We start from the raw sequence: 14,393 nt of genomic DNA, 5'->3' as shown, positions 1-14,393 counted from the left end.
CCGCTGGGTCCTGATGGTAATTCCCCCCTACCCTGGGGGTGGTACCAAGGAAGAGGAGCAGGGGTGTCGGGAGAAAAAGAACAAAGCTGGGCATGGGGAATGGGGTAGAAAAGGTGTGGTTTAGATGTTTGTCGTTTGTTTCCCCCTACTCAAAATCAGTAATTATTTATTTAAATTGATAATAATGGGGTTAATTTTCCCAAGTCGAGTCTGTTCTGCCCACAGCAGCAACAGGTAAGCAATCTCCCTGTCTGTACCTCGGCCAACAAGCTTTATTGCTGTTTCCCCCGACATTTTCCCCCAGTCTCACCAAGGAGCATGAGCGAGGGGGTGTGAGCAGGGGATCAGCTGGGTGGGAGTCTGGCTGCGAGCCCAGGCTAAGCCCCCACACAAATAAAGTTCCTTTCTCTTCAATAGTTTAGTTAGGCCAGCCTGAATTACAGTGACAAACCTCTGAGAAATTTGTATCTTGCACTCAAAACTGAGTTCATTTGTATAGCTGCAACTGTAACTTTTGGCAAGGCTGAAGCAACTCTCATGGTATTTTTAAATAACATCTAAAATAACTCAAGATACTGCTCTTTCATCACTGTTCATAAAAGATATCTGAATGAACATCACATTTGGAGTTAAGTGCAGCATAAAAATCAGAGGCATTATTTATTTTTCACTGCTTCTGCCATACAGAGCAAAAATATTTTACTATGTTAGGATGTTCATATTTCAGTACATTAGCATGATGTCTATCAGGCAATACAAGCAACATTCCATTCTAGAACCTCAAGCTAGTGATGATATCCTACATGTGGTTTCTAAAGCAAAACCTGTTTATGGATACGGATTTCTGAAACTTTGAAATAGTCAACTCAAGACTATGGAAATAAAATAAATTTAATCCATTACAAGGAGATCAAGGTGAAGACACAGTGGCTGCAATTTAACCAGCTCACAGTTTCACAGTCATCAACTTCCTCAGTGAGAACCAAAGAAATGCCACAAGGGACTTACCTGCTAACACTTCGATCACAAATCGGCTTAAAATTTTTACTGCTCTGTAGTTTTCTTTAAGAAACAGTAACCAAACTTCTTTTCTCTTGCATTTGTCTCAAGTATGAAGCGCTCATTAAGTTACTTTCAGGGAACCAAAGGGAAACAGTCCCAGTAATTTAAAAAAAAAGAAAATAGATTTTTTTATGCTTTACATTATGACAGAATTTCAGCATTTTGGTGTTTTACTATTTTGTACTGCAGTGCTGACACTGACCTTGAAAGAAGTAAAACTGGAGCTGGTGTTTTTAACTCTTATCAAATAGAAAACAAACAAACAAAAATAATCTAAATTATCTCAGACCGTCTTTCCTTACCTTCTGTTTCTCTCCTCATTCTCATTCTGTCAAGTTTCTTCTGCTGCTCCCTCAACAGTGCCTGCTGTTGAATCTCCAGGGTCTGGTCATCTTTTGGAGGATCAGGATACATGTGCCTCAAGCCCATACGCGTTTCAGAATCTACAGCAAAGATAGGACATTTAAATTTTTCCCTAAATCAACACTTCTGAAAAACATTTTTGAAGAACCAGCTACACATACAAAGTCATTAAAAAAAAAATAAAATAAAAATGGTAACAACGGCCAAGAGGATGAGCCACTTTAGCAATGATTATACAGTTTTCTATATTAAAAAATACATTCTCTGGAAAGGAGAAACAGAAACAGATACAGAATCATATCTTGTTGGTGGGTAAGAAAATCAAATTCACTGTTTTCAGTAACATAATATCAAATGTATACGAAGTTTAAGCAGCAAGGACTGGAAGCTCTGCGAGTGCTCTGAGTGATAACTCAGCATTACAACACTGTCAATTGCGTCCACTTGTAGAAATGGCCACACAGAGACACATACACACATACAAAATGCTGTCCACAGAATATGGTGTGTGTGGGTGACAGCTGTGAAGAGGCTGATTTTTATTTTTGTTTTTAAGTCCCAGGTGGTGTGGAAGATGGAGGAAAAGAACAGATGTTTCACTACCTTTATTCATGAATAACAATAAGATCTACCTGCCTTTGTATTTAAGTTCATTAAAGTCCCAAATATTCTGTATATTGACGGGATCTTGTGCCTCCTTTGATGAAGGTCGCCTTACTGGAGCCTGCATACGAAGCCTGGCCATCTCAAATATGTCCTTTGGATTTTTCTCTCTCCTCATGCTTGAAAAGTTTGTAAAACAAGCAGAATATAATTTAACACTGTAATATTAATGAGTTGGATGGAAACAGGAAAACTGATAAAGCTCACATCTTTTATCCTTAAATAAAGCTATCAAAGCAGGAAAATAAATTTGAAAGTAATGACACTGCATATTGTGTTATAAAAAGGGATAACCTACTTAAAATCAAAAAAACGCTCATACTTTATGGAGTGGAACTAAGACTGATGATCTGATGAGTCTTTTCCAACTAATTGGTATGATTAACTAATACGTTTTGGAAGTAAACCAATTTTTTTTTAAGTAAAAAGGACATGAATTTCAATAAGAAAGTACTACCACAGCACTATGCTATTCATAAGCATATTCATCAGCAGTAGCACAGCAGTTTACAGGCACAAATTATGCCCTAGGAAAAAAAGTAATGAAAACAAATTCTGCCTTAGACATCTGTTTTGGACCACTGTCCAAGACAGAGTATTGCAACTTCCAGCCTTACCAGTTCAGTCATTCTTACACTAAACGCTAGTAAGATTCTTGGAAAAATCCCATACACATTAGAACAAATGAAGAAAATTGTATGTACAAGTTCTATCTTTATATTTTCATTTCACTTATGTATAATTGCCAACTAATACTGGCTACTAATACATTTTGAGTTCCTATGCAAAATCTAACTTTTAAAACCGAAGATGAAATTCTTACCGAGTAATGGCTATGTCATCATCACTGGCCACATTTAGCAACTGTTCTTGCAGTCGCTTCTCTTCACTACGAAGCTGTTTCCTCATCTCTGATAATTCATTTATCACATTCTTTCTTTCCTCTGGAATTTAACACAAATAATTTTAAAATAAAGAGTGTCAGAGACACTTTTCTGCCTCGCTCATAAATCTAAGGTGGAAAAAAGAAAAGAGATATGATGAACTGTTAATTAAAACCAGGATTATACAATCACAAGAATCACAGCATTTCATACACTAGATATTAGGCCAGAGTTGTATTTTGAGACAGCACAAGGACCAGATCCCTTGAACAGCAGAAAGCATCCAAGCTTCAATGGAAATGTTCTGCTGTATTTAAAAAAGGAAAAGCTACGAAATACCAGCAAGTGGATGCTGCCAGTAAATAACGTTATTTTGCAATTAGCCAATCTACACAGTCCTGGGAGTCCCAGAGGCAGATGACAGGAATCAAGGTGGTATCAGCAAGCACACGACCTCATTTCTTTTTCCTAACTCAAAAGTGGGATATCTGTCTGCTCAGTGTAGACTCTTTAAGTGTTCAAGAGTTCTAACTTCAACACTTATTTTTAGTATGTGCTTGTATTGACTCTTTAGACCTACTTTGAGTCTAAGCTGGTTTTTCTGTGGTGAGGACAGCATTCCTTCACAAGTTAAAACAGTTTCATAAATTCCTTATTTTCCAAATAACACAATAATCATTTGCTATTTTACTGACTTTTAGTCTGAGTCCAGAACCTAGCAGGCAAGCAAGTTTTACTAGCTTAAATCTTCAAACACCAGATTTAATTCATATGTCTTCATTTCTGCCATGACAGCTGGTCATGAGGCCAAAAAAAGAAAAAAAATTACTGCTTTCCACCCACATATTGCCAAGATAACTAACATATCAAGAGCAGAGTAGACCCTCCCAGCATGTCTGAGTTTTAAAACCACCAGTGAAAGCTAAGAGGAATGAGCAGAGGATCAGAAAGATTAACAAAGGAAAGTAGAATTTAAGAGTTAGGACTGCAATGCTCTACACATTGTTGGTCTAATCCATTACTCAGGCAATGCAAAACTCTCCCGTTCTGCAGTGTTCTGGTCACAGGGTCACTGCTGTCCTGACTGAAAGATCCAGCACTTCCCATGCGGACTCTTCCATTATCAGAGTTTTTACAAAAACTATTTCCTGATGAAGACTCATAATAAATGCATTTTTGTTTTGTATTAATACTTCAGGCATCCCATACTAATCCACTGATAATATTAAGACAGAGAGAATGCTCACATAGAAATGCAAACTTTATAAGACTCCTTCACAGGCAACAAAGAGAACTGTAATTGAGAATGATTTCATTGTAACACAAAGTGAGCTTGCAATAAAAAACAATACCTACCAAATGCACGCAATTGATTTCTTCTAGCAGGGACCGGAGGAGAGGGAACCCTTGGTCGTGGAGGATCCTAGTAATCATAATGAATAGGAAATGTTAATATGTCAAAGGAAGAAAACATAGCAGACATAAGTACATTTTATTTCCGTATTTTATGTCCAATTTAAATTAACTATCGATACTACTGGAAGACAGAATAGTAACCTTACAGGTTGTTAATGCCTAAGGTTATTTTAAATCTGATCTTTAAATGCATAATCCAAATTACTATGATAACTATCATGCACTATTCAGAGATCTAGACAAAGCTACACCAAGTACTGCAAAGACACAGAAATAAACTGACCTTCCTCCAGATCATTCTTAACATTTAGGGGAAACAATAGGTTTCAATAAGGTTTAAAGTCCTACTGGACATTTTCTGAAACTGCACTATAAAGTATTTTGTCGAATTATCCTTTTCATGATAAATTCATTTTTTAAATTTTTAGCCAAGTTCATACAGACAGTCGGTAAAAAAATATTTCAAATAAAAAGTCAGAAGTGTAGCCTGAGATTCAAATACCATAGACAATTATTTAATCTACTCTCCACAGCAGAAATTCATTTTTTTAAAAAAAAAGTCTCAGGGAAGATTAAATCAAGTGAAAGAAATGAGTGGTCTTGGGGCCACTATGGTAACTCATTCATGATGCAAAGAAGAAAATGAAGTGTATTAGGAGTTATAATCTTTTTGTACCTTCAAAAACATAAAACAATAATGTCTGTAGGTAGGAATCAACATGAAACTTCATGTCTGATTTAAGTTCTTCTCTGAGTGCACACAATGAGTTACTAGATTAGATGTAAACTTTCTTATTTTAAACCTTGAGATCACTTACCCTTGGTAAACTGGAGTCTACGTGCAAAACTGAGGTGCTCATCTCTACAGAAAACGTGCATGCAGGAAAAAAAATTAAAGTAACGCACCCCCCAAAAATGTCTTTGATACTTTGAATAAAATTGAACATTAAATTTCAGAGCTACAAGACTGGCTCACATAAAGAGTATTCATGGTATTCTAGTAATAACGGGCAAACATTAAAAACCAGGTAGGTTTTCATACACTGCACTGTTTTAAATAAATCAGTAAATGTTGACTATAAAAATCATACTTGTGCATAATAAGATACATGGCTCTCAGCAGAGGGATTCCTTTCTTCTTTTCTTATTGATTTGTTCTGAAGAGCAGGAATGATGGGAGACGGCTGCCTTGAAAACTGCAAGGAGGAAAGCAAGACTGAAACTACATTCCTGGAGATTCTGAATAAAGCAGTATTGTGGACAGGAAGAGTTTAGCTACTATTTTTCATTTGACAGAAAAAAATGCCTTTTTTTGTCTTAACTGAATTATTTTTGTATTTAATTTGTTTTCAACTCTTAATCACATCAAATTATTGCAAAAATTATTTCATGTGATTTTATTTTCTACCTACCGTAATTTTAATACATATTTTCTACAACGTAATTTTTAGAATCTATGGTTATGTTACATAGCTTTTTTTCCTCTGGACACTTCCATTGTATCTGTCCACTTTAGAGAAACGACATGTAAAATTTCTAGAAGGGAAACAGTTCTGTAATTTACTTAGATTTTGGCCATCAGAATTCTATGTGATGGACTTCTTACACCACCTAGGTCAAATGAAAATCATTAAATTACAAGGAACATCATTGTTAAATAGGAACAGTCCCCCGGTCCTCTAAATTATATAACTTTATTTGTATTTGGACCTCAGCAAAAGCGAGCCATGGTACTTCACAGTAGATACGAAAATCAACTATAGAGTGCAGCTTGCTCTCATTTATCTTGTTTTTACTATTTTTTAATGCAAATTTGATCAGCAAGATAAGTTTCCACTGAAGTATGTCTGATTTTTCAATCAGCTGTTCTCTGTGTGGGGGATAAGTATACTGCAGGTTGATAAACTAAGGGGAACAACACTGAAGGTAGAGGTCTAAGAAATCATGCAATTTCTTTAAAATTCAGTTATTTTTAAAAATTAGGAAGCAGTATTTGTATCTTAGAAAGTCACTGAAACATACCATCTTTTCCTCTTCCATCTTTTCTTTCTCAAAATATTGTCTAAGTTGCTCATCTTGCTTTTCTTCTTTTTCTTTTCTTCTTTTTTCTGCCTCTTTTTGCCTCTCTTCATCTAATCGAATTATTTCTTTATTTTTCAATCTTCGCTGTAACATAAACATTATTAGTACATAAAAAAGACTCAACATTATTAAAGTTTAGCTTTGTTTTTCTTTGAGACGTTAAAATTACACATCAAAGTGATTAGGATGAAATGAAAAGCCTATCTCATTAGGCTGACTTCAAATATTCCAATTAAAAACTATGCCATGCAAATATTAAACATCTGCAGTACCGGCTCTGCTAAAATCATTTAACGGAATTCCTAATAACTTCCGTAAACACCATTTTGTGACCTCAAATCTGCTGCCAGTTAAGGCAAAACTGTAGGAGTCATTTCCAAAAATTCAAACAAAACATACTTTTCTCTGTGGTGCATGTGTGCAGTATCATTCAGTCTCAATTTTAGTCTTGTGTCTGAGAAAAGTGCTGATACCAGTTAGCTTCCTACTCTATACTAGACCAGCTCTAGCATCAAGAAGACAAGACTCACTCAACTAACTTATCATAGAATCACAGAACAGTTTGGGTTGGAAGGAACCTTCAAAGCTCATCTAGTCCACCCACCCTGCAATGGGCAGGGACATCTTCAACTAGATCAGGTTGCTCAGAGCCCCGTCCAGCCTGGCCTTGAATGTCTCCAGGGATGGGGCATCTACCACCTCTCTGGACAACCTGGGCCAGTGTTTCACCATCTGCATTGTAAAAAATTTCTTCTTCATGTCTAGTTTGAATCTCCCCTCTTTTAGTTTAAAACCATTACCCCTTGTCCTGTCATAATAGGTGCTGCTAAAAAGTCTGTCCCCATCCTTCTTTTAAGTACTGAAAGGCTGCAATAAGGTCTCCCTGGAGCCTTCTCTTCTCCAGGCTGGACAACCCCAACTCTCTCAGCCTGTCCTCATAGGAGAGATGTTCCAGCCCTCTGATCATTTTTGTGGCCTCCTCTGGACCCTCTCCAACAGGTCCATGTCTTTCCTGTACTAAGGGCTCCAGAGCTGGATGCAGGACACCAGGTGGGGTCTCACCATAGCAGAGGGACAGAATCACCTTTTGACCTGCTGGTCACGCTGCTTTTGATGCAGCCCAGGATACGATTGGCCTTCTGGGCTGCAAGCACACATTGCCAGCTCATGTCCAATCTTTCATCCATCAGTACCCCCGCCAAGTCCTTCTCCACAGGGCTGCTCTCAATCCCTTCATCTCCCAGCCTGCATTGATACTGGGGGTTGCACCAACCCAGGTGCAGGAACTTGCCTTGTTGAACCTCATAAGGCTTGCAGAGGCCTACTTCTCAAGCTTGCTAGAATCTAGGCTAAGTGCTCTGCCTTAGAAATCCTGAACTCCTACATCCTGAACTGATCTTTCATAATCCCACAGGGTACTGAAAGATTTTTCCATCTCTGATGGCCTTGAGTCCTTTTCTTATAATTATTCATGAGATTCAAGTTCAAATTCATTCAATTTTCCAAACATGATAAAAAAGCTTTTGGCTTCAAATTAAATCACAAGTTTGCCTCCATGAAAAGTATTCACTATATTTGCTTGGCATTCTTCCAAAACAAGCAGTATTCCTGTCTATATATACTGGCCAATTAAAAGAAAAGGCTTTAAGAAATCTTCCTGCTCAGCTACATTCAGAATACAAATAATTCCATGAGAGCTAGACTTAAAATGCTAAAAAAAAGACTCTATTTTAATTCACCAATTTGAGAATGCTTTTTACTGGCCTCACAAACATTCCCTTTAGAAAGGAGAGCATCACTGGAAATTATAAAACCATACAATTTTTCTTAGAAGAATTAACAGTACTTCAAGTTGGCAGTATACCATAAACAGTGAGAAAAATGTACTACTTAATACTGACAATCTTCTACCTCTCCTCTGGCTAACGTAGAGCCATTTAAAAACAAAGACCAATTCACAGGACACTTCTGTTTACCTTCTTAATCTAGAAGACAAATATTACAAAGGGTTAGTTAGTCTAGGATGAAAAAAGCCAAGGTATCGAAATACTACACCTCCTCCTCTTTCTTTCTTCTCTCTTCTTGTTCATCTTCATACGCTTTTTGAATTCTCATCCTCTGCTCAGCTAGTCGTTTTTCTTCTCTTTCTTCTTCCATTCTAAGTTTTTCTCGCTCTGCTTCTTCCCTACGTCTCTTTTCTTCAATCTAGAAAATAAAGAAGTATTCAACTGTCAATAGCCATCATTAATCTGATAAATAACATTTACCATTGTGACCTTCTAGGGACTTTTGCAGTACCTACTTAGGCAATTGAAGATTACATGTGAAACTGAAATAATTCTAGGGCCAGACTTAGATTTCAGCCTCAGAATTCCTTTAAAATGAGATGATATTTTACTATTTCTTTTTGGCTGCTCTTCACTGAATCATCCTCCGTTGAGAACACTCATTCTAAATGCTACTAATAAAACCTGAATATTTCCTAAAGCTTGCTCTAGTCCGGATGAGCTGGAATAACACTTTTCTTCACCGATTAAATAATGGAAGATGAGAAACCAAAAGAAAAAAGACATAGCAATTATCTTTTTTCCTTTCCAAAATTATAATGTTTTTAGAAACAGCACTGACTTACTGAAGCCAAAGGTCTGCCCATTCTTTATTCTTTTTGGCAGCACTATACATGGAAAAACCCTTGATCTTTTCTTTCTAAGAGATCCACATCAAACTCCCACAGACATTTGTACTCTTTTAAATTACCTAGGACTGCATGGAATCATGGAATCACAGAATAGTTTGGGTTGGAAGGGACCTTCAAGATCACCCAGTTCCAAGACCCTGCCAGGTTGCTCAAAGCCCCATCCAACCTGGCCTTGAACACTTCCAGGGATGGAGCATCCACAACTTCTCTGGGCAACCTGTTCCAGTGCCTCACCACTCTCACGGCGAAGAATTTTTTCCTTATATCTAATCTAAACTTACCCTCTCTTTCAGTTTAAAGCCATTACCCCTTGTCCTATCACTACACGCCCTTGTAAAAAGTCCCTCTCCAGCTTTCTTGTAGGTCCCTTTTAGGTACTGGAAGGCCGCCATAAGGTCTCCCCAGAGCCTTCTCCCGGCTGAACAACTCCAACTGTCTGAGCCCGTCTTAATCTGATAATCTTCGTGGCCCTCCTCTGGACTCACTCCAACAGGTCCATGTCCTTCTTATGTTAAGGGGCTCCAGAGCTGAACACAATACTCCAGGTGGGGTGTCATAAGAGCAGAGTAGAGGGGAATCACCTCCCTCAACCTGCTGGTCATGCTTCTTGTGATGCAGCCTAGGATAGATATAGTTGGCTTTCTGGGCTGCAAGTGTTCGTTGCTGGCTCAAGTTTAGCTTCTCATCAACCAACACCCTGAACTCCTCCTCCTCAGGGCTGCTCTCAATCCATTCTCCACCCAGGCCCTATCTGTGCTTGGGATTGCCCCAACCCATGTGCAGGACCTTGTTGAACTTCATGAGGTTCACACCCGACGATCTCTCAAGCCTGTCAAGGTCCCTCTGGATGGCATCCCTTCCCTCCAGCATGTCAACCACACCACACAGCCTGGTGTTGTCGGCAAACTTGCTGAGGATGCACCCCATTCCATTGTCCATGTTGCCAAAAATATTGAAGAGTGCCAAGCCCAATACCGACCCCTAAGGAATGCCACTCATCACTGGTCTCCACTTGGACATCAAGCCTTTGACCACAACTATTTGAGTGCGACCATCCAGACAATTTCTTATCCACCAAGTGGTCCATCTATAAAATCTATGTCTCTCCAATTTAGAGACAAGGATGTTGTGCAGGACAGTGTCAAATGCTTTGCACAAGTCCAGGTAGATGATGTCTGTTGCTTGTCCCTTATCCACCTCGTTGCAGAAGGCCACCAAATTTGTCAGGCAAGTTTACCCTTAGTGAAGACATGTTGGCTATCACTAATAATTTCCTTATTTTCCATGTGCCTTAGCACAGTTTCCAGTAGGATCTGCTCCATGATCTTGCCGGCACAGAGGTGAAACTGAATGACTTCTAGTTCCCCAGGTCTTCCTTTTTTCCCTTTTTAAAAGTGGGGGTTGTGTTTCCCCTTTCCCAGTCAGTGGGAATTTCGCCGGACTGCCACAACTTCTCAGATATGACGGATAGTGGCGCAGCAAACCTCATCCACCATTTCCCTCAAGACCAGTGGATGCATCTCATCAGGCCCCACAGACTTGTGCACCTTCAGGTTCCTTAGATGGTCTCAAACCTGATCTTCTCCTACAATGGGTGGTTCTTCATTGTCCCAGTCCCTGCCTTTACCTTCTGTGACTTGGGCAGTGTGGCTAGAACACTTGCCAGTGAAGACCGAGACAAAAAAGTTGTTGAGCACCTCAGCCTTCTGCATATGCTGGGTAACCAGGTTTCTCGTTTCCTCTGGAGATGGCCCATATTTTCCCTAGTCTCCTTTTTATCACCAACATACCTATAAAAGCTTTTCTTGTTGCCCTTGACATCCTTGGCCAGATTTAATTCTACTGCGGCTTTAGCCTTCCTAACCTGATCCCTGGCTGCTCAGATTTCTTGGCCACAAGGACACTTTGCTGGCTCATAGTCAGCCTGTTGTCCACCAGAACTCCCAGGTCCTTCTCTGCAGTGCTGCTTTCCAGCAGCAAAACCCCTAACCTGTACTGGTGCCTGGGGTTGTTCCTCCCCAGGTGCAGGACCTTGTGATTTTTGTGATGTAAGATTATATGCTAACTATTATGGACAGAAGACAGAAACTGGCTGAAGAACAATTTTATATACCCATCAATAAATAACGACATTACTATTATCTTACTGATCACCATTTCATTCTGACAAGCACTCATTTGTACCATGTAGCCTTCCAAGGGCAAACATCTTTGTTTCTTTACATATTTATGTATACAAACTTGTATTGTATGCCCACTTTGAGAGCTCAATACTCTATTTAGAGAGCTGTACTCAGGAAAAAAAAAAAGACAGAATCTAGATTAATGAAGCCAGCTATTAATAGCATCACTTTTATACGCATTTCTTATGTAAGGCAAAAATCTGAGACTCAAAAGCATATAGTCCTCAGTAGACATCCCATGTACAGAATGGGCTATGACTGGATAAGGTCTTTGGCCAGCAGTGCTGATTTACTTTTACTGTAATCACTCTTTTTTAAAATGTATTTAACAAGATGATAACTGGTGTGTGCATTCACCTGTAGACGAAGAAAGTTCTTGTATGATTCCTGTCGCTTAAGATGCTGTGGAGATGGTGGTTCACCAAACACATTACCTCGAGCAAAAGGAGAGGTCTGTGCAAATGTAAAACCTAAAGGAGGAGAGGGGAAAACCAATAAAATCACAGAAAAAAAAAATCAAAGCAAATTTAAGACAGCAAGCCAGAGTGAAGAAGCAGGAATCTGAGACACTTGTTTCAAAAGGTAGTTTATGACAGCCATAATTCAAGGCTATAGCTGGAAACAATAGCTGTGATTAAAAGTTCTTACAATGTCTGCCTAGAATACTGTCGGGTTTTAACTGGTCAATTAATAATGTCCGAGCCAGCTGCCTTGTAAAAGTAATACATTCTACTGTCCAATCTACCATTTAATATCTAAAAATGTTACCTGTAAGTTAATTAGAAGAGCAAAGATTTTACATCTCATAACTGTACTGCTTTCAATTACTCTGACTTAGCACACACAGTACTGTTCCTTAGGTTTATTCACTCTTTAAGAACAAAACATCCTAACAGAACAAATGTTTAAGTAAAATAGCAATGGATGCTACAAAAACCAAAGCCCCAAACTGGCAAATAAAATTCTAAGCAGCCAGAAAATTGAATTCTGCCAGTATAAGGTGCCTTCCACATTACAAAGTTCAAAGTGTCAGGTCTCTTTCAGCTCAAGAATTTCTTCCTCTCTATTGGAAGCGACACCACTGGAGAGAGGTTACTAAGTTATTCTCAGCCCTGAGTTATGAAGGCATCATAACCATAGAGTCCCAAAAGCTCCAGAAAGGAGGATTAACTCAGATACCACACTGGACAGCTTTTGCAGAATACGATCCCTACAGGAAGTAGAGAAGAAAGGAAGGAAGTGCAGGAAGAGTGAGTTGTGTTCACTTTTCACCTGACACAGCACATTCATTCGTACCATGTCTTCTTCAAAGGACTGTGCAAGGATGTGCAAGAGCCACAGCTCCACTGAGCTGAGATGAAACAGCTGCAGCTGTTCTCATGTTTCTGCTTTACTCTTCCCTACTTAGTGATGTACCACCCAGGTCAGACAAAAGCAGAAATAAAACACACACCTATTCCCATAGAAATGCACATGCTTACTGCTACAGCGTGGCTTTAAGAGCATGTACGTGCAGACCAAGGAGTACACATAGAGGTTAGTGTTATTTTTCCTGACAAGGAAACACTGTTTGAATCCTTCTAAAGTATAACTAAATTTATATGTGGCTCGTGCAGAATGGATTTACTTCACTTGGGATATATTCCATGCAGAAAGTCAGAATAAAGTTTACGTACCATCTAAAAGGCATGAACACAAGACAGACATGTTACTACGGAACATATCAAGGAATGAACTTACTGTTTACCAGCTACTGATCTGGAAGTTCCTCTTTAAGGGGATGGTGTGAAAAACCAAAAACAAATAAACGATGCCCCCTCCCAACACCAAAACCTACACAAAGCCGCTTTACTGCCTAGATAATCAACTGGAAGGTGCAAGACTATGAAGTTCCCATTGCTGATCTGCACCTCCTTCAGATCCCAAAATAAGTGATCTAAGCAGAGGGCTCTTTGCTCTTCTGCATTATTATCGACCTTGCCTGTTTCACTTCTTACTATATGGTTAAATATACAGTGCACGGGGGAGAAAGAGCAAGAGGGAGAACAGAGGGAACAAAACCACCTCATTCTGCAGCCAGTGGTCAGGACACTGAATTGCAATCTTAGGAAGTAGATCCATGCCTCAAATACCATGTAATTCTTTATACAGAAGTATAACAGTTCAGACAGGAGGAGGAAAAGCAGCACCCAAGGTGACTTGAGGAGACCATCACCAATCCTGACCCAAGTACCAGTTCTCTCATTTGAATGTCTCGCAAAACATAAGAGCGAGAAAGATGCACTAGTTTTTAAATAGAAAAATAAAATAAAATCTCTAAAACCTGGAGGAAGAGCACAGGGCTGCATGTGTACCCAATTTACCTGTAATTTTTTAGAACTTGTTAGCCTAGTTCCTGTATCAATTTCAACTTAACCTATAACGTCACACATCTGCAGACCCTCCACCTGTTTTATTTCATCTTCTCTCCTACTGTATTCTTATATTTTACTGTATCATTTAAAACAAATGTGTACGAAGATTTGATAATATAACACTGAACTTAGAAAACTAATGTACTGATCCTGACTGTTCAATGCTAAAACAGTTATTATCTATCATAACTGACAAGGCAGAGAAGAAAATACATTATCAATTCACACAGTGACAGCAATGAAGAAGTTTGGGAAAGAAGCATAATACTGACTTCGCAGGTAGCGAGCACTAACACTGTCACAGGTCTACAAGAAAGGAGTAAAGAAACTAGAGAATTTTGATCACTAAGACCTATAAATAGAGCTGTAATACGGTATTCTTAAAAACCTGCTATTTTATTTGTAGATGCTTCTGTGTTCTCAGGTCTCGGGGAGGCCAAACTTAGGTCAACAGACACAATAGCCCTTTTATCTTCATATAGTCTTGTCTCTGGTTTATGAAATGCATCTTCGTTTTGCTTGTGCATCATATTCAAGTCCGCTAAAGGAAAGGGGAAATAACTGTTTATAATGTTTTATTCTCACAAAAGGCATGTTCACCACAGATTCTCAAAAATACAGGTATTTT

General features: G+C 38.8%; 1 protein-coding gene across 6 annotated transcripts in view; it reads right to left on the bottom strand.

Annotated features, from left to right (window-relative positions):
• CSPP1 (centrosome and spindle pole associated protein 1) overlaps positions 1–14,393 on the bottom strand; it is a 67,376-nt gene that overhangs the window by 14,244 nt on the left and 38,739 nt on the right. For 4 of the 6 annotated variants that reach the window (XR_010605804.1, XR_010605805.1, XM_065629370.1 and 1 more), the window contains 9 exons: positions 14,154–14,306; positions 11,709–11,821; positions 8,526–8,675; positions 6,411–6,554; positions 5,480–5,584; positions 4,329–4,395; positions 2,912–3,032; positions 2,062–2,207; positions 1,365–1,505 (listed from right to left, as the gene is read on the bottom strand). Coding sequence is in view for 4 of the 6 variants with exons in the window: in XM_065629370.1 (XP_065485442.1) it covers positions 1,365–1,505; positions 2,062–2,207; positions 2,912–3,032; positions 4,329–4,395; positions 5,480–5,584; positions 6,411–6,554; positions 8,526–8,675; positions 11,709–11,821; positions 14,154–14,306 (1,140 nt within the window). In the remaining 2 variants the exon portion in view is untranslated. The remainder of the gene's footprint in view (positions 1–1,364; positions 1,506–2,061; positions 2,208–2,911; positions 3,033–4,328; positions 4,396–5,479; positions 5,585–6,410; positions 6,555–8,525; positions 8,676–11,708; positions 11,822–14,153; positions 14,307–14,393) is intronic. The other 2 variants (XM_065629372.1, XM_065629373.1) reach the window with 1 other exon arrangement.

The sequence above is a fragment of the Caloenas nicobarica genome, chromosome 2 (assembly GCF_036013445.1).
Source record: "Caloenas nicobarica isolate bCalNic1 chromosome 2, bCalNic1.hap1, whole genome shotgun sequence".
Taxonomy (NCBI): Eukaryota; Metazoa; Chordata; class Aves; order Columbiformes; family Columbidae; genus Caloenas; species Caloenas nicobarica.
The sequence above is the reverse complement of the archived record's forward strand: the minus strand, read 5'-3'. Positions and strand labels throughout refer to the sequence as shown.